Below are 18,553 nucleotides of genomic sequence, written 5' to 3'. Positions count from 1 at the left end.
AGCCCACCATCCTGTGCACTGAGGGGCCGAGAGGACACCTGGCCGTGCGCGTCCCTGCAGCCCACCATCCTGTGCACTGAGGGGCCAGAGGACACCTGGCCGTGTGCGTCCCTAGCAGCCCACCATCCTGTGCACTGAGGGGCCGAGAGGACACCTGGCCGTGCGCGTCCCTAGCAGCCCACTATCCTGTGTGTTTTTTAGGGTGTTGGTTGCCTGCATCACAATGTGAAACTTTAGAGATTAAACACTCACTCCATCCAGGACTTGAACACCTGGTTGTACCCTAAAGGTGATGCTAGTGAAACCGCGTTTCACTAAAAAGCTTAACCTGCAAATAAAAATACTTCAGCATGACTTTTGCCTCCTAGTTTTCTCTTTTCGCCATCACTAGGACGCGTGCTGCAGCAGGGACGGGTTCACTGCTCAGCTCATCGCAGAGATTCAGCCAATACTTACAGAATGCATATCTGTCGAACATTCACGGAGGAAAAGCAAGGCTTAAGGTAGTCTTAAACCTCTATAATGAGATGGTAAATCCTAGATTTGCCTATTTTTAGAAAGCGCTATTTTAGGAGCAGAACCACAATGTGATGCCCATTTGTCTCCTTTTAAAGAGAAACGGGTACGCATGTTTCTACGATGGCTACTTCCTTCTGGGCTGCAGAGGGTGTCACACATACACTGAAGTTCCCTTGGATGCTTGTCCCACCCAGGGTCTCACTTAAGTTCTGTCCATGGAGTCTGGGTTCAGAGAAAACACAAGGAAACCTGGTCCACAGGTTCCTTATGAACACCTTGGGGCAGGCTAAGCACAGAGCTGCATCAGGAAGACAGACAGGGGAAGCTCATACCCCAGGTGTGTTCAGAAGGGGATGGAAGCCTTGCACAAATCTCTATGAATCCTCTGAATCTCATATTACATTCCTTTTAATTTTTTCAAAAATGTTTTCCACTGAAAGGAAAGATAAAAATGTGCAGCTGTGTCAAGACGAAGCTTGTGTGAAGAGAGATGAGAAACATGTATCTCCCTTTCTAGGACTTTCTGGAAGTTCAAAACTTGTTTTCAAAACCTAAGAAGAGGAGCACAGGGACTCACGGGCCAGTGACTCACACTTGTAACCCCAGCACTTTGGGGAGGCCAAGGCGGGAGGATCACTTGAGGCCAGGAGTTAGAGATCAGCCTGGGCAACATAGTGAAGCCCCATGGCTACAAAAGACTTTTTAAAATTAGCTGGAAGTGGTGGCAACACCTGCAGTTCCAGCTACTCAAGAGGCTGAGGCAGCAGGATCACTTGTGCCCAGGAGTTCGAGGCTGCAGTGAGCTATGATCACACCACTGCACTCCAGCGTGGGTAACAGAGACACTCCATGTCTAAAAAAATAAATAAATAAAAATTAACATGAACAAAACCTAATCGGAGGAGCTGGGGGATGCCGTCAGCTGTGTTCTATCATTCCCCTTAATCTGGTCCGGGAAGGACAAGAGTCAATCACTGTTGGTACCCAGAACCCCAACATCACTAGGTTTTGAACACCGCAGGTCACATTTGCCTCTGGGAAGCTCGAACTGTAAGAACTGTCTGGCCGTACGTGATGTCTGGAGACTCGGCCTCTTCCAGCTGCAGCTCCTTACGCATCGTCCCCTCAATCTCCGCTGCCAAGGAGTCCTGGAAAAACCAGAAGACAAATGTCAAGTGGGCGCCAGTTCAAGCGCTCTGCCTCTGAGAGAGGCACGCAGCCTGCGCGCCATGGAGAGTAAACCAAGGCAGCAGAAGCCCGCAGTCTCCCCAAACGCAAGGTGAACAGCACTCTCTGCCGTCAGAGACCCCCGCTGAGCGTTCGTCGGGCAGGTTCTGGGCATGGCAGCGCCACCAGACACAGAGCGTACGCTGCTGACTCACATGCCGTTAGGTGTCTAAAGCAAACTCTCTGCTCCCTTGGCCAAACCACAGAGCTGCAACCATGGCCACAAGGTGGGATGCGGAGCTTATGGGGGAGGGCGATGCGTTCACAGTGATGGAACAGGTGAATTTCCGATTACCTCTGAGCGTACAGTGAGACGTGGCACCACAGCCCACACAGGCCACACAAAGCTACTGTCCCCCTCGTCTACAGGGTCTGCCACACTCCCTCTGTGTCCAAGATTTTGACAGAGAATAGACACGTGTTTCCAACTTCGGCTCCTAGGGAAGCCTTTCCCACCTCCAAAGGGCAGTCTGATTCTGGGCTGGCGAGGTCTCACATGCACGTCCGACTCACCTAGGGAAGCCCTTACTAGACATCATGTTTAATTGCAATCTGTGGGTAATAATTACAAAATAAAATGCACATTTGTGAAGAAGGATTGAGAGGAAGCCTGCCAGCCCTTTATTCATCGAGCCTCCTGCTGGCTCCTGTGGCATCTCCTGGCTTGGTTCCTCCCTCGGTCCACACGCATGGCCTGAGTCACACACACTGACATCTTCAGGTCTCCACTCTCCTCCTCCCTGCCCTCCTGAAAGGGAAGTTCCTTTCCCCGCCAACTATCCACGGCCCACCCACCTTTTAACAACCTGCCCAGGAAACGCAGGTTCCTGCTTCCACTAGGAATCCACATTTCTTCAGAAGCAGACGCCAAACATACGAAGTCTTTGCCACTTTCAACAGCTCACATGCTCCTCTCTCCAGCTTTGTGGGCAGGGGAAGGCACCAGCCAGGGGTGGCTACTGCGCACATGAATTGTGGTGTGTGACTGAGGACCTGAATTCGTAATTGTATATCAATTTAAGTGATTTAAATTTGCATAGCCACATGTGGCCAGTGGCTTCCCAGCAGACGGCGCCTGGGGCCTCCAGGGCATCCATCTCTGTGGCTTCACAGTCCACGGGGATGCTCCAGTCTGGAGGCTGGAACCAGCGAGGAGACGCCACAGGAGCCAGCAGGAGGCTCGATGAATAAAGGGCTGGCAGGCTTACTCTCAATCCTTCTTCACAAATGTGCATTTTATTTTGTAATTACTACCCACAGATTGCAATTAAACATGATGTCTAATAAGGGCTTCCCTAGGTGAGTCGGACATCTTCTAAGCCAGCCTGTTTTTTTAATACTGTTATTCACCATATAATTTACAAACAGAGAGGAAAGGGCCTTCATACACCTTAAGGAAAATGAAGTGTCAAATTACTACAGTCGGCCCTCCGTATCTGTGGGTTCCTCAGACTCAACTAATCTTGCATAGAAAATTTGGGGGTAAAAAACAAAACATAATAAAAATTTAAGAATTGGTACAGTATAACAACCATTTACACAGCATTTACAATGTATGAGGTATTACCAGTAATCTGAGATGATTTTTTTGCATGTGGACGAGCATGCATAGGTTATAAGCAAACACGATGCTCTTTCACATCAGGGACTGAGGCACTGGAGGGTTTTGGTATCTGCTGGGGCTCCTGGAACCAACTTCCCTCAGACACTGAGGAATGACTAATTCCAAAGCCACACTGAGATGAAGCCACGTGCAGGCTCTGTGACTTGTTTATGGCCATGACCCTCTCCCCTCTGGCAAAGCAGGCAAGTCTGTGGACCCCTTCTTAGAATAACTACGTGTGTCTGTGTGTGTGAGAGAGAGAGACAGTGGGGGAGAGGGAGAGGGGGAGGGAGGGGAGAGATCAGGACTGGGTATTGCTGTCATTTTGAAGTGGAGATCAGCATCCGCGGGCTGTGAGGCACCTGTAGCAACACCATAGGGCCCAGCAAGGTGGCTCACACCTGTGATCCCAACACTTTAGAAGGCTGAGGTGGGTGGATCACCTGAGGTCAGGAGTTCAAGGCCTGCCTGGCCAACTTGGTGAAACCCTATCTCTACTAAAAATACAAAAATTAGCCGGGCATGGTGGTGGGAGCCTGTAATTCCAGCTACTCAGGAAGCTGAGGCAGGAGAATCACTTCCACTTGTGAGGCAGAGGTCGCAGTGAGCAGAGATTGCACCACTGCACTCCAGCCTGGGCGACAGAGCAAGACCCCGTCTCAAAAAAGGAAAAAAAAAAAAAAAAAAAAAAAAGAAACGTGTCATAGAAATACCTGTGATTTTTAATGATGACAAAGTCACAGGAGTGCTAATATCACTGTGGCTTGGTGACCTTCATACAGGAAGGGAATATTGAGTACAATTAGGAACTAATTTCACAGGCCCGAGTTTGGTCTGCGCATCCCAGATGAACTCCTGCCATAAGGCAAGAGAACTGGGAACACAGCTGTGAAAAACTGCTATTCACTGTTCCATTCAGCGATTAGAACGGCCAGGAGCAAAAGAGGCAGATCCCGGCCATCCGGACGCTGCCGTCTGCGGACCGCTCTAAATTAACGCACGGTGCGCTAAAAAACAGCCACCTTCAAAAACTGGGCTGTCCCAAGAGCTACAGAAAGAGGCAAAAGCTTCACCTCAGCAAATACGGAGGCTGAGAATCCCTCAGAAGAGACCCAAGTGGAAGTTGCGAGTCGGCTTTTCTCACGCAATAGTTTAGTTTTCAAAGAGAGGCCCGTCCCTGAGAGTGGGGAAGGCAGCGGAATGGATCCTGGTGCCCAGGAAACGCGACAGTGCCAGGAGCTCACCGCACCGAGATGAGAAGCCAGGAGGGAGGGAACCCCGCCCGGCAAGCAGCCTGCAACGTGCTTAGCGCTAGGTCAGGGAACTTGGGGGACTGAATATCCTTTGCTGCTTTTACTGAGATTCCCGGAATCACTGGATCGCCCATCTGTGCCTTAGAAAGCTGACTACATGTCTTTCTTGCTGGTTTCCCTGAGACTTCAGTGAAGTTTCCTGCGGTGGGGGAGAGGGGTGGTGGCTGTTCCAGCCTGACCTTGATGCGTGAAAGCAAAGAAGAAAAAAAGCATGATTTAGGGAAAGCAGACCAGACAACAAGGAGTGAGGGAGGGGGGTCGGCAAGAGGGCCAAAGGGAAAGGGTGCCAAGGAGAGCCCGCGCTCAGAAGGGACAGAGTTTCACAAGCGTTTACGCAGCCATCCCCTGCCACCTCACTCGGGGGAGCGTCTCTGCAGAGCTCTTCTCTCCTCAGAGAGCATTTAGCATTCACCAAACCACAGAAATAGAGCCTGAACGTACAGAGTTCCTGAGCTTGTTCTTCAGGCCATCAGATCCATCTAAATGTAATGTCTATTAAATGTGTACAATTCTACAACATGCCAAGCGCTGGGCTAGGTACACAGTATTAAAAGAGGAAGGGGGAAAAGTTACAAAGAAGGCAGGGTCCCCACCTTCCAGGGGCGTTCGTCTGATAGAAGAGGACATGAGGAAGCTCATTCCCCTACAACACTTCTTCACAGGGCAGTGATCAGCCGCAGGGTTCAGCCCCGGGCTGCCCGATTTCCACAAGGAGAGCAGCCTCCTGCAAAATGCCCTTGTCAATCATGTTCCCCCAAAGCACATGAAGCAAATGAGGCCAGGGCTAAAAAATTAGACTGTAGTGAAATAATATAAAGAATGTAGCTGAGTGTATGGCTCACTCCTGTACCCCTAGCATTCTGGGAGACTGAGGTGAGAGGATCCCTTGAGGCCAGGAGTTCCAGACCAGGCTGGACGACGGAGCGGGACCCTACCTCTATTTTTGAAAGAAAGAAAGGAGACAGAGCAAGTGACTGAGAGAGAATACTGCCACCTAGCCAGAGAGAGAGTTCTGCTTTTCAGATCACAGATATTGAAACTCACCAAGAGAATGATTAATAAGTATACAAAGAATCAGCAGAACTGGAAGGGCATTTAAGAAATTCTGGAATGCACTTATGAGGCCAAAACAGCACACACTCCAATAAGGTCAGAAAAAACAATAAACCGAAAACCCCTCAGGAACAGGGTGAGTATCCCTTATCCAGAATACCTGGGGCCAGGAGTGCTTGAGATCTGGGGATATTTCCAGAATATACGCCAACTGAACATACCTAATCTGAAAATCTGAAATCCAAAATGCTCCAACGACCGTTTCCTTGAGCATCATGTCAGCACTCAAGGAGTTCTGGATTGTGAAGCATTTCGGATCAGAGGTGCTCAGCCTGTGAGTCAGATCTTCCAGTCCCTGAGGTCCCTACTAAAGCAATTTCCTGCGACATTTAACTTTTAACGGCAGGAGCAGAAAAGACAACAGATTTAGAGGAATGGAAAAGAAAGGACCGACGTGTCTTACGTAGTTAAGAAACCACCAGTCAGACTCAAGCGTCTTTGATTCAGACTCGGACCTGAACTGAGCAACGAGACACGAACTGTAAACACCCAACTCCAGTGGCCGGAACGTCCGACACGGCTCCCACTGCCTGGACCCCTGCCGTCCTCTGCCGGGAAGAAGACACCACTCACCATGGGAAACAGACCCAGCGAGTGGTAACGCCGGGACGTGGTGCTGGGCACGGTCTTGTTCCGGAGGTTCTTCAGCTCCTCCTGCGCCTCGTGCAGCATCTCCATGCACTCAGCATACTTGTCCTCCAGCTCACGCAGCTGCGGGCAGCAAAGACACAGAGGTCAGGGTCTCCTGGGCACCCAGGGGTGCACACATCTGCCCATCCGAGGGCCGGAAAGACATGAACAGAGTCCCCAGCACGAGTGGAACCAGCTGCCCTGTGGGCCTGTGGCCAAATTACAGAATTTTCAAAGGCTTGCTTTTTCTCTGACTTGAGGCAAGCTTACAGACTCAGACACCTTCTAAAATACCAACAGCAGGCAAATGAAATAAAACCAACTTCATGCAAAAGAAAAATCAGACTACTCATGATGGCTTACATCTGTAATCTCAGCCCCTGCCCACTGGGAGGGCAAGGCAGGCAGATTACTGCAGCCCAGGAGTTGAGACCAGCCGGGGCAACATGGCAAAACCCCATTTTTACAAAAGAACAAAAATTAGGTGGGGATATGGCCCACACCTGTAGTCCCAGACACTCAGGAAGATCACCTGAGCCTGGGGAGGCTGTGGCTGCAGTGAGCCATGGTCATGCCACTGTGCTCCAGCGTGTGTGACATATGATACCCTGTCTCAAAAAAAAAAAAAAAAAAAAAAGAGAAAGAAAATTGTCACACCCATGTTTCAAGCCACAGCTGTGCATGAGGTTCCTCTCCCAGAGTGCTGTGTGTGGCTCCATTTCATTTCTCTGAACACGGTTTGGGCACCTGCACTTGCCAGGCTCAGCTGGTATAGAGCCCACCCCACAGGTGCTCAGAACCAGCAACTGTGCCAGTGAGTACAGAATCGAGATGCAACTGGGTTTACTATCCCACGAATAAAAATGAAATGAAATTCAAAGTAAAAACAGTGGTTACGATGGACGGGACTGTTGCCGTCGGGGAAGGCTGGTCCGCCTTCGCTGCAGGAACAAGGGATGCTCACCTCGGCCGTGAGCTGCCGCTGGGCATCCTTCGCGGCCCCCAGATGCTGCACGAGCTCTTCATTTTCCACCGCGCACTACAGCATGGTAAAGATAGAACATTTTCTAAGACACTCAGATTGCCCAGCCTTCCCCCCTCATTAACCTAATCCACGATGATCTCATCACTTTCTACGAGGACATGCTCATCTCATATTCAAGTTCTGTTTTTCATATGATTTTGAAGGTAAAGTCTTTCCTAGATCTACATTCATTCCCTACAGCCCTCCACCCCATCCCCCACTTCCAAAGCTCACTGGAAGCACTTTACCCTACACCAAGAGCAAAGCCAATTTTGTTGCCTCTTCTTAAATCTGAAGAGGATTCTGCTCTACTGCAGAACATACCTAGTGCACTGTGCAAAACAAACACTAGACTAGATGATCCATGAGTTAAACTCCAAAAGTCCATATTTACAGCATCTTTTTAATGAGTTTGAATAGTTTTAGGAGACAAGAGGTCACAACTGAGGCTTGTCAGCCACTCAGGGTAATCAGTTTTATACTGCTGAGCCCACTGAGCTTTTCCTGCAGAGGGGCAACACAACTGCTAGGACTGAAACAAAAGGGCGCTGTCTTCTGGAGTAAGCGTCTCTTCCCCACCTCAGCATGGCCATTGTAGCAGCCAGAAAACAGAGAAGCCTTACAGCTTTGGCCTTTTTCTGCAGATCCACTATTTGCGACAGCAAGTGTGTGATCTCCTCTTGCTGGCGGGCAGCATCTTCTGTCTTCTTGGCCAATTCCTCTGAGATACTAGCAATCTGGACATTGGCATCCCCTTTGACAAAGAAACAATCACAAGAGCTAGTCAGAAAACCACACATGCAGACCCAGACAGAAAAGTTTCTATGCGCTTTGCACAAGAAAAACCGTGCTTATTATAAGACAGCTGGAGTGGAGAGGGTGCAGGAAGAAGGAACTCACAGTGACCATTTTCCCACATGGAGAAGCAGAGCAGCTTCTGCAGGGCTCAGAACAAGCAGCTCACCCCATTAGCTGTCACTCCTGGACTCAGCGTGGCACCCCAAGGCCACCCTTTGTTCTGGGGACACCAAGGCTGTGTCCCCAGAACAAAGAAGGGAAGCTCTGGGGGTCAGACAGAAAGCGAGGAGACATGAGTGCACCTGGCCAAATCCTTACATTCCACACGTGAGCAATCCAGGAGACTACACAGGCACCCGCTGCTGTGCCCAGTTCTAGAAAGGAGCTTCTGCCTGCACAGCGCCATCCCTTGGGGTTTCCAACCCATATGCAGAGCGAGCACTCATTCAGCTAGGTTGGAACATGAGGTGTGTTTCATTTACTTAGTATTTTGCTGAAATGCAAAATACTTAGTGTTTTGACCTTTTGTCTTAACTTGTAGACTTAAAATGAAGAGGATGAGGGACATATTTATTTGCAAAGGTGAGAACTCTGGCCTCAACTTCCACACATCAAATTATTGGTTGTAAGCTGTCCTTCCACATTAGCAACACAGGTTTCTGTGGGTGGCCCTAACTTAGACATTAAAAAATTCCAATATTCCAGCGAGGCACAGCGGCTCACAATCCAGCACCTTGGGAGGCCAAGACGGGCGGATCACCTGAGGTCAGGAGTTCAAGGCCAGACTGGCCAACATGGTGAAACCCTGTCTCTACAAAAATATAAAAATTAGCCAGGCATCGTGGCGGGTGCCTGTAAACCTGGGAGGCTGAAGTGACAGAATTGCTTGAACCCAGGAGGCAGAGGTTGCAGCGAGCCCAGGTCACGCCGCTGGACCCTAGCCTGGGTGACAGAGTGAGACTCCATCTCAAAATAATAATAATAATTCCAATATTCCAGTAGAAAGCCAAAATGAAATTTAAATATCCACCTCAGTAATAAACTGAGATAACGCATAGCTGGCAACTTAGCACTAAGTTGATTAATGGGGAGGGGGTGCCACGCAAGGCTGGGGAGGCCTCTGGTTTTAGGGAAAATGCTGCTGAGCTGTGGGCTGGCAGGAAGCTGCCTTTCAGCAGGGCTGCTGCGAGCCTGTGTCACCACGACAGCGGATGCAGGGCAGCGGGCGGGGCGGGGCGGGGCAGCGGGCGGGGTGGGGCGGGGCAGGGGGCGGGGCGGGGGGGGGGGGGGCGGGGCGGGGCGGGACGCACTCAGCTCCTTCACGCAGTCGTTGACCAGCTGCTGCTCCTTCTCCTCGTAGGTGATGGTCTCCGTCTTCAGCTGGCAGGCCTGCGGACGAGACCCAGGTCAGACGCCGCGCGTTCTCACCTGGCCAGGTGGGGCAGACACGGGCCGAGGCGTAAAGCCAGGGCTAACCTGGGTCTGGGCGGGCAGCTGCCCTCTGCAGCCCCCACGTGTCCCCGTTGCAGCCTCAGATACACAAAGTCCATCCGAGTCCCCGCCTAGTTAAGGGCCGTGCGCGCTCACGACGAGAACCGTGTACCGCCAGAGGGTGCCGCGCAGAGCCGCGGGCACAGGCGCTCTGCGGCTTCACCATCCTATCCTGGCATCTGTTCCTGTCTGTCCATTTTTGGCTGTCCCGGCTCATAAATGTGGATGCTCTGTGGCCCTCACAGTGCCTGGGACACTACCCTGCCCACAGCAGGCACCCTAAGGATAACCACGTAGGAATGGCAAACACCTGCTATGTGCCAGGCACCGAACCCTGAGGTTCTGGGTTGCACTTAAACCTGCTGTGAACAAGGCTCAACACAAAAGCATGACGATGCAGAGGCACAAGAACCGTCCCAGGACTCTGGACAACCTGCTCTGGCTGAAAAGCGTGGGATGACAGACATCTGAAGGCCAGGCACAGTGGCTCACACCTAGAATCCCAGCACTTCGGGAGGCCGAGGAGGGAGAACTGCTTGAACCCAGGAGGCAGAGGACGCTGCAGTGAGCCAAGATCATGCCACTGCACTCCAGCGTGGGTCACAGAGCGAGACCCCATCTCAAAAAAAGAAAGAGAGAGAGGGGAAGAAGGAAGAGGGGGAGGGAGGGCCCCAGTTAGACAGAAGTGTCTGAGCCCTGGGTCCTGGCTCCAGAAAGACATTACACTCGGAGCGGAGGTGGGGTAGCAGGAGTCTGTAGCTGGGATCGGATTCCCTCAGCTGGCTTTGGGTGAAGACTCTGACAGGGCTGAGTTCCTGGGCACCTGGGGCTGGAGCATTTACCTGCGTCAGGTGCTGGAAGAGGTGGCACTGGACTGGGAATGGGCAGCAGGGGGCTGCTGCCTTGCTTGGCTACTGGCTGGCAGAGGAAACCTGGGCAGCCTTCTTGGTCAGTCTGGGTTTACGTGACCCATCAGTGAACAAGGGGCTGGAAGAGGTGAGGTCCAAGAGAACAGGGTGTGCAGAAGAGCATCTTGCTCAGGTGGGGTGTGAAGATCTTACCAAGGTGTGGGCAAGTTCGACAGTCGGTCTGGACTGTTCGAGGGGCTCCCAAGAGCCCAGGGCCAGCCTAGGTGGGCACACAGCTCCCACCTGACACAGGCCTGATAAACAGGCTGTACTTTGGCCAAAGGACAGAAAGTCACCACTGATTAAGACAGATGGTACTAAATCTGCACACATTGGTGTTTCTAGAGGGGGCAGTGGGTGGAGGCAGAAAACAGGGGCTTAGAGTCACAGACTTGCAAATCGTAGCTTTGTCATTTACTCACTTGAATGACCTTGGGTTATCAAAACACCTAGCAGCCCGGGGCCCACTGTCCCAATGAGAATCAGAGGAAGGAACTTTCAGCCCTGTTGTGAAGACTAAAAAAACAAGGCGGGCAAAAGCCCGGGCACAATCCCTTGGCAACAAAAGTAACAGCACGGGTCCCCAGTCACCTCGGCTCAGGCTTTTTGAGTTAAGAAATACGGCTCTACCAGGCACAATGGCTCACACCTGTAATCCCAGCACTTTGTGAGGCTGAGGTGGGTGGATCACCTAAGGTCAGGAGTTCGAGACCAGCCTGACTAATACGGTGAAACCCTGTCTCTACTAAAAATACAAAAATTAGCTGGGCGTGTGGCGCACGCCTAGAATCCCAGCTACTTGGGAGGCTGAGACAGGAGAATTGCTTGAGCCCCGGGGGCAGAGATTACAGCGGGCTGAGGTTGCACCACTGCACTCCAGCCTGGGTGACATAGTGAGACTCTGTCTCAGAAAAAAAGAAAAAAAAAAAAAAACAAAAGAAAAAAAAGAAATCTGGCTGTGAGCATCTGCTCTGTGGCAGCATGAAAGCAAGGCTGGGCTTCTCCGCAGGTGCTGTGGTCAGAGCTGGAGCACACCGGGGAGACCTTGCTACAGGGCTGATGGTGAAGGAGGGGTGTCCAGTCTTCCCAGTCCCCTCGCTGTGTCATTCAGCAGCCAGGGAGGCGTGTGCTGGGCTGGAAGGCAGTGCCCGGAGCATAGTGGAGGCACGTCTGCTGAGCGCCTGGCACAGCTCTTCACAGACTGCCACCTCTGAGGAGGGCACTTAACCCTGGCTGACCTCGCCAGATAAGGCAAATGGGGCCACCTCCCTTCCAGCAGGGGCAAGAGCAGGGAGTGCACGTCACCTCGGATCGAAGTACAACATTCTCCTCTTCAAGGTCTTTCAGCTTCTTTTGAAGAGAATCCAAATGAAAGTAATTCTGGACTGAGGAGGACGACTCATTCCTCTTTAACCTGGGGGAGAAAGTACAATCACGATCCGGGGAGACACGCTTCCCCCCAGCACCTGGGAAACCGTGTGCAGACACAAGGAGGGGCGTGCAGAAGGGCAGGGACCCACCAGACCACTCTCCCACCCCCAGGAAGACAGCACCTGGTGCACCGATTCAGACCCACAGCTCAACCCTGTACCCACAACCTGCCACGTCACCTCGGAACTCAGAGCCACCAACTCTGTTTAAAGCCTACACAATTCCAGGATGTCTGGGAGTTTATTTGATACTCATAATGCATTTGTATGTGCCAAGAACTCTTTTAAGTACTCTGTATGTTTCAACTCAATTAATGCTTATAACTGTGACCTAAGTTCTACTGCTATCTCCATTTTACAGATGAAAACTCAAGTCACAGAGATTGAGTAATCTAGCCCACAGCATGCAGCTAGTGAGGCCCAGAGCCAAGATGTGCAGCAGCCTGCTGGGCGCTAGAGTTCATGCTCCCGACACAAGGCTCTGCGGACTCAGAGAAGATGCCACACCTTCTGTCCCAAGGACGTGCCCCAGCACCTCTGGCTCCAGAACCCTGAATTCCCTCCAACAGCAGAGCCTAACCCATGGTCCACTAATGCTCCAGGGCACATCGATCTAAATTGACAAATAAGCAATAAGACCCAGGAAAAGGAAAAATAAAAACCTGTCCACTTGGTCCCACTAAAACAGTAACATGAATCTGTTTGAGGCACTTGGAGACGTTTGGCCCAGAGAAGGCTAGGCACAGGTGACCCCCACTGCTGATGAAGGTGACCCTGTCTAGGTGACCCTAAGGTCGTAACAGCGGCCAGCCTGTGCTCTGGCCTCTGGAAACACAGCCCTCTGGTGACTTACGGGGTTGAGCAAACAGACTCGGGCTCACTCTCCTCTGCTGCGCTGGTGTAGAACTGAAGCAGCTCATCCTTCATGGACAGCTCATGCCGGAGCTGAGACACCTGCACAGGCAGAGCCAGGGCGTCATTTGCTTCCCAAAGGTAATGCCATCCCAACCCACCTTCCAACACTTACCACTTGGTGACAGTATTTTCTTAAAATTCACCATTGAAAGTAAAAGCATTTAAACTGATTTTGTGCTGCTCAAAACAATAGGCTTTCATTTGGTCTATTTAAAGGAAACACTTTTTGGCAAAAAACTGTCTGAATTTGTAATTTTTACTTTGGTACAAGGAACAGCAGAGAGGGGACTAGAATGACGCGTGGTGGCCGGGTGCCGTGGTTCATGCCTGTAATACCAGCATTTCGGGAGGCCGAGGTGTCGGGCGGATCATCTGAGGTCAGGAGTTCTAGAGCATCTTGACCAACATGGTGAAACCCCAACTCTACAAAAAATACAAAATTAGGCCTGGTGTGGTGGCTCATGCATGTAATACCAGCACTTTGGGAGGCTGAGGCAGGTGGATCATTTGAGGTCGGGAGTTTGAGAGCAGCCTGACCAACAGGAGAAACCCCGTCTCTACTAAAAATACAAAATTAGTCGGGAGTGGTGGACATGTCTGTAATCCAGCTACTCAGGAGGCTGAGGCAGGAGAATCACTTAAACCCAGGAGGTGGAAGTTGCGGTGAGCCGAGATTGCGCCATTGCACTCCAACCTGGGCGACAAAAGCAAAACTCCATCTCAAAAAAAAAAAAAAAATTTAGCCAGGCATGGTGTCACAAGCCTGTAATCCCAGCTAGTCGGGAGGCTGAGGCAGGAGAATCACTTGAACCCAGGAGGCAGAGGTTGCAGTGAGCCGAGATCGTGCCATCGCACTCCAGCCTGGGTGACAGAGCGAGACTCTGTCTCAAAAAAGGAATGACGCTTGTGGGGGATGAGACTACCAGGGGCTTTGGATGCAGCCAGATGACCAGCTGGGCAAGTGGCCAGAAAGATGGGTCACGTTATGAAGGAGGAGGCCATTCATTCACTGCTGCCAGAACCAAATCCCAGCTCCAAACAGGATCCTGGCGATGCCAGGTCTGCCTGGGCCAGCACAGGCAGCTTGCCGACCTGGCTCTCATGCTCGGACGACTGCACAGCCCACTCTGTGATGCACCCTCATAAGGCTTCTGGCCGTGCCTGGCCAGACCTCGTTCTGTGTTCGCTGCTCACTGGATAAGAATTTCAGACACAGGAAGAACGGAGGCAACCATCAGGGAAGGCCACACCGACTCCTGCTGAGGTGGCTTTGCAGACCACCCCGATTTGTACTTAAGGTTTTCAAATACAGTTCTACTGTAAAGTGTTTCATTTGCCCTTCACTCTGCAGTGCTGATGAACAGGGAACCAGTGCTAGAAAAAGAACCGCAATTATGTTCTAATTTTCTCGTTTGTCATTTGACCTAGGGTCTGTGGTTTATTGCAACTTTTCTACATAACACAGTGAATTACGATGTCTTCCATGGAGAAGACTATTTTATATGCATAAAGGGTTTAGCTTCGACACCGAGACTGATAATTGAATAATACGCCAACGGGAAAGATGTAATAGCTTTCATGTTCGAAGCTTTTCCAAGGGGAAAAGGCATTTCCACTCCCAGAGAGTTGCATCCTCTGTGCAAGTGAGGCCTGTCCCAAGCAAGGACAGCAAAGTGAACAAGCCGACAGGTGACCATTTGTGGGCTACTGGGTGGCAGGTCTCTCTGCTCAGAAGTGGCCGGGAGGGGGCCAGCCTGACCCAGCAAGCTTTCCCATCAGTCACATGAGAGGGAATCCAGGTCATGACGCTGGGGACAGGGAATGCAGGAATCACTTTATTTCTCTTAAAATACAACAGCATTCTCCCTTATTGTATTTTAAAGAAAAGCTAGGATTAAAACTTTTCTATACGGTAGCAACTATGCTTCATCATATTAAAACTATTGTTAAACCCAGACAACAATGTACTGGGAATAGCTTTAACAAGAAAGAAGTTTGAAGGCATCTTAGGTACCAGAGCATCCACTCCCACTAAGGAAGATTCTGACAGAAAACAAGGGAGAAGAGGCCAGGCACAGGGGCTCACGCCTGTAATCCCAGCCCTCTGGGAGACTGAGCCCAGGAGTTTGAGACCAGCCTGGGCAACATGGTGAAACCCTTCTCTACAAAAAAACATGAGTAGCTGTGGTCCCAGCTACTCAGGAGGCTGAGGTGGGAGGATCACTTGAATCCAGGAGGTGGAGGCTACAGTGAGCTGTGATCTTACCACTGCACTCCAGCCTGGGGGACAGAGTGAACCCTTGCCTCAAAAAGAAGAAATGAAAAGTGAGGAAAAGAAACAAGGAGGAGAGTTCTCACAGTTAAAATTCACTGTTAAAAGAACAGGGTGACAGAAAGGAAACTCCTAAGGAGGGCGCGGCTCTAAGCCTCTTATCTTTGCTCCAGCCATCCCCCCGACCCCACAGCTGCCCCCTCCGTGCACACCACGTCCCTTCCAGAAAACCAGGATCACTCCTTCTAAGCCGAGGCACCCTAAGCTGGGCCAAAAGTTGCATACCCTTCCTCTCACCTCTCATAGCCGCCAGCCAAGACTCACATCATGGAAATAAGAGGGCTCTGTCATGAAAGCAATAGGCCTTGTTGTTTTGTTTTGCTTTACAGTACAAAATTACACTGTCACGATGACGTGAGTCTCCGCTTTCCTCTGTGTGCAGAGCTGACGTCCTCACAGGGCTCCTCTCCAGCTGTGCACGCCCAGCCTGACTCGGGAAGCCCTGCTTGTTGGGGTGGCTGCCCGGATGCCCTTCTGACACGCGTGGGGCGCCTGGACCAGCCTGGACTCTCCGAGGGCAAGGACTGTGGCTGACCCAACACGGCACACAGGCGTGCGACTGAGTGAGGGCCGTGCCTGCCTGATCCACCCATCCTCACTGCCGGAGACAGACAGGAGGCACTGGCAGGGCGGGAGCTGCAGGGGGGTGACTTTCAGGCCCTAGCTGCCCGTCTCGGAGCAGACGGTTCTGGGCTCCGGCCGTGGTGGTGCCCCCGGGAGGGACCTTCCAACCAGGACCCTGTTCAGCCTTCTCCTTCAGCCGTGCCCACGGCCCCCGGGCCCTCCGCAAGCCTCGGCCGCCGCTCTCACCTCCTCCCTGACGTGTTCCACCTGCTCCTCCAGCAGCTCGTTCCTCTCCGTGAGGGTCTTGTTCTTCTTCAACAACGACTGGCCGATGCGGGCGGCCAATTCCAAATCCCGCTCTTTCTGCGGAAGGAAAGAGGGAGAACAGGGGTTCAAAAGACCTGTGTTTCCTGAGGGAGCCAGCGGTGCTCTGCGCCAAGTGAGGAAAACAAGGGCATCTAGGAACAACAGGGGAATTAATCATTCGCATCCGTGCTGGCATCTGATGCCTGTTACAACAGGTGCAACCCCTGCCCGCATCGCGTGAGAGCTGCACGGACGGCAGGCAGTAGAAGGGAGGCCTGAAAATGTAACGAGAAAGGCTTTGTTCCTACACAAAAGAAAAACACGCTTCTCAAAACAGTTGTATGCAACTGCTTTGTGACTGTGCAATCACGGGATAGTTGGGGTGGGCTATGGCATTGCTAGGGCTACTTGCTAGCCGTAGCTGTTTGTTAAGCTATTTGTTAAGTGAATGAATGAATGAATATAGAAATTCTAAAATGCTCTTACAATGAAGCCAAGAGCTGACCCAGGGAGGCAGCCTGTCTAGCACACAGTAGGCTGGAATGCATTGAGTTTCTTGTTTTTGCCTCATGTGAAACAAAAATGTTTAAAGTTACTCTGTAAAACAATGACGTGCTTTTCTGTTTTGTTTTGTTTTTTACTTAGAAAAGGCTACTCAAGCTTCATTAAGAAACAAACAACTTCCGAAATGGAGCTATTGGGCATCACATGGCCATACTTCACAGACAAAAACATGCTTAAGGCACAGAATTTTCTGTTAGCTCAGCTGATGGCATGAGTTAGACAGGGCGAGACTCTATCTCAAAAAAAAAAAAAAAAAAACACACACACAAAAAAACACAGAGGAAAAGTGGGAGTGGCGTGTAAAGGCAGGGCAGCCTCTGTGGGAAGAAAGACGTCCTGGATAGTGCACAGGTGCCGTGAGCAAATGCAGACTTGGTGATTTGCTACCACTGTCTGATTCAACTTGGGTGTTGGCAAAGGGAGGAGAAGTCAGAAAAACGAAATCATTTTAGAAGTCTCTGCCAATGACTCTGTTCATCTGGTTTGAAAGAATGGAACGTGTTCTCTGGGGCAGGAAAATTGCTGGGGAGGGGTCCTGGGCTCTGACCCGGCACCTGCTATTAACTTCCCACACGGTCCCAGGCAAAGGGCTTCTGCCTCACAGGATCAGGCACGCTACAGATTCTTCTTTTTTATTTTTGAGACGAAGTCTCACTCTGCTGCCCAGGCAGGAGTACTTGGCACGATCTTGGCTCACTGCAATCCCTGCCTCTCAGGTTCAAGCGATTCTCCTGCCACGACCTCTTCAGTAGCTGGGATTACAGGTGCGCACCACCCATGCCCAGCTAATTTTTGTATTTTTAGTAGAGACGAGGTTTCACCACATTGGCCAGACTGGTCTCAAATCCTGACCTTAAGTGATTCACCTTCCTTCGGCTCCCAAAGTGCTGGGATTACAAGCAGAAGCTGCTGCCTTCAGCCAACAGATTCATTTTTCAGACCACGGGTTTCAAACCCATTAGTGGGTTGAGAGACCATTTTAGTGACAGCAACCAACCTTTTGTTTTAACTTAAATACAGTGGCACAGAACGGAAAACACCAAAGTGCATCACATGTAATAAGAGTATTACTTCATGTTTAAACTGTTGTCTCGTCACGTATTTGCCTATGTGGGTACTGGGTCACAACCTAAGCTGTGCTTCTTACAGCAGGTACTGGTCACAGGTTCCGCTGCTCCAGATGAACCAGCCTACCGCACGCTGGGAGACCATGGGTTCTCTATGTGAATGCGGTTCCCTCAGCTGTTAAAGGGAGGTGAAGGGGCAGGCTAGCTGAGATGTTCTAGAAAAACTCTTCTAGCCTTATGACTCATTGAGTTTTAGAATAAGTAGAATAATCAACTTTTATTCCTAACTTCTTAGACATCCACCAAATTATTCCATGCAATCGCACCACATCTCCCTTTGCAAAGCCCACGAATTCCACTGAAGATGAGCATCGCCCTTGAGGTCTAAGACTGGACTCAACTGCACCTCGGCTCCCTCTCACAGGGCGGCGGCCTCGCTCCTCCAGGCCCTCCAGAGTCCCCAAAATGGCACTGCTGTCACCACAGTCCCAGAAGCCAGCCAGGTATCACAGTTATCAAAAATGAGCCGGGTGCAGCGGCTCACGCCTGTAATCCCAACACTTTGGGATCACTTGAGGTCAGGAGGTGGAGACCAGCCTGGCTAACATGGCAAAAACCCCATCTCTACTAAAAATACAAAAATTAGCTAGGTGTGGTGGTGGGGGCCAGTAATCCCAGTGACTCGGGAGGCTGAGGTCAGAGAATCGCTTGAACCCAGGAGTCAGAGCGAGCGGTGAGCTGACATCACC

At 51.1% G+C, this 18,553-nt stretch overlaps 1 protein-coding gene and 1 long non-coding RNA gene across 14 annotated transcripts in view; one reads left to right on the top strand and one right to left on the bottom strand.

Annotated features, from left to right (window-relative positions):
- LOC116540616 overlaps positions 1 to 6,135 on the top strand; it is a 6,292-nt gene extending 157 nt beyond the window's left edge. Inside the window, exons 1-3 of the long non-coding RNA XR_004264518.1 lie at positions 1 to 192; positions 5,530 to 5,535; positions 6,122 to 6,135. The exon at positions 1 to 192 is cut by the window's left edge and continues 157 nt beyond it. This is a non-coding gene — a long non-coding RNA (uncharacterized LOC116540616). The remainder of the gene's footprint in view (positions 193 to 5,529; positions 5,536 to 6,121) is intronic.
- The window catches only part of TRAK1 (trafficking kinesin protein 1), a 200,575-nt gene that overhangs the window by 24,596 nt on the left and 157,426 nt on the right, over positions 1 to 18,553 (bottom strand). For all 13 annotated transcript variants that reach the window (XM_032264176.1, XM_032264177.1, XM_032264169.1 and 10 more), the window contains 8 exons: positions 16,114 to 16,230; positions 12,910 to 13,010; positions 11,932 to 12,040; positions 9,538 to 9,616; positions 8,053 to 8,183; positions 7,370 to 7,444; positions 6,349 to 6,486; positions 1,591 to 1,667 (listed from right to left, as the gene is read on the bottom strand). In XM_032264176.1, coding sequence (XP_032120067.1) covers positions 1,591 to 1,667; positions 6,349 to 6,486; positions 7,370 to 7,444; positions 8,053 to 8,183; positions 9,538 to 9,616; positions 11,932 to 12,040; positions 12,910 to 13,010; positions 16,114 to 16,230 — 827 coding nt within the window. The remainder of the gene's footprint in view (positions 1 to 1,590; positions 1,668 to 6,348; positions 6,487 to 7,369; positions 7,445 to 8,052; positions 8,184 to 9,537; positions 9,617 to 11,931; positions 12,041 to 12,909; positions 13,011 to 16,113; positions 16,231 to 18,553) is intronic.

Source organism: Sapajus apella, unplaced genomic scaffold, assembly GCF_009761245.1.
Source record: "Sapajus apella isolate SASKATOON/1434 unplaced genomic scaffold, GSC_monkey_1.0 scaffold143, whole genome shotgun sequence".
In the NCBI taxonomy this organism is placed as follows: domain Eukaryota; kingdom Metazoa; phylum Chordata; class Mammalia; order Primates; family Cebidae; genus Sapajus; species Sapajus apella.
This window is presented reverse-complemented; position numbering and strand designations above follow the sequence as displayed.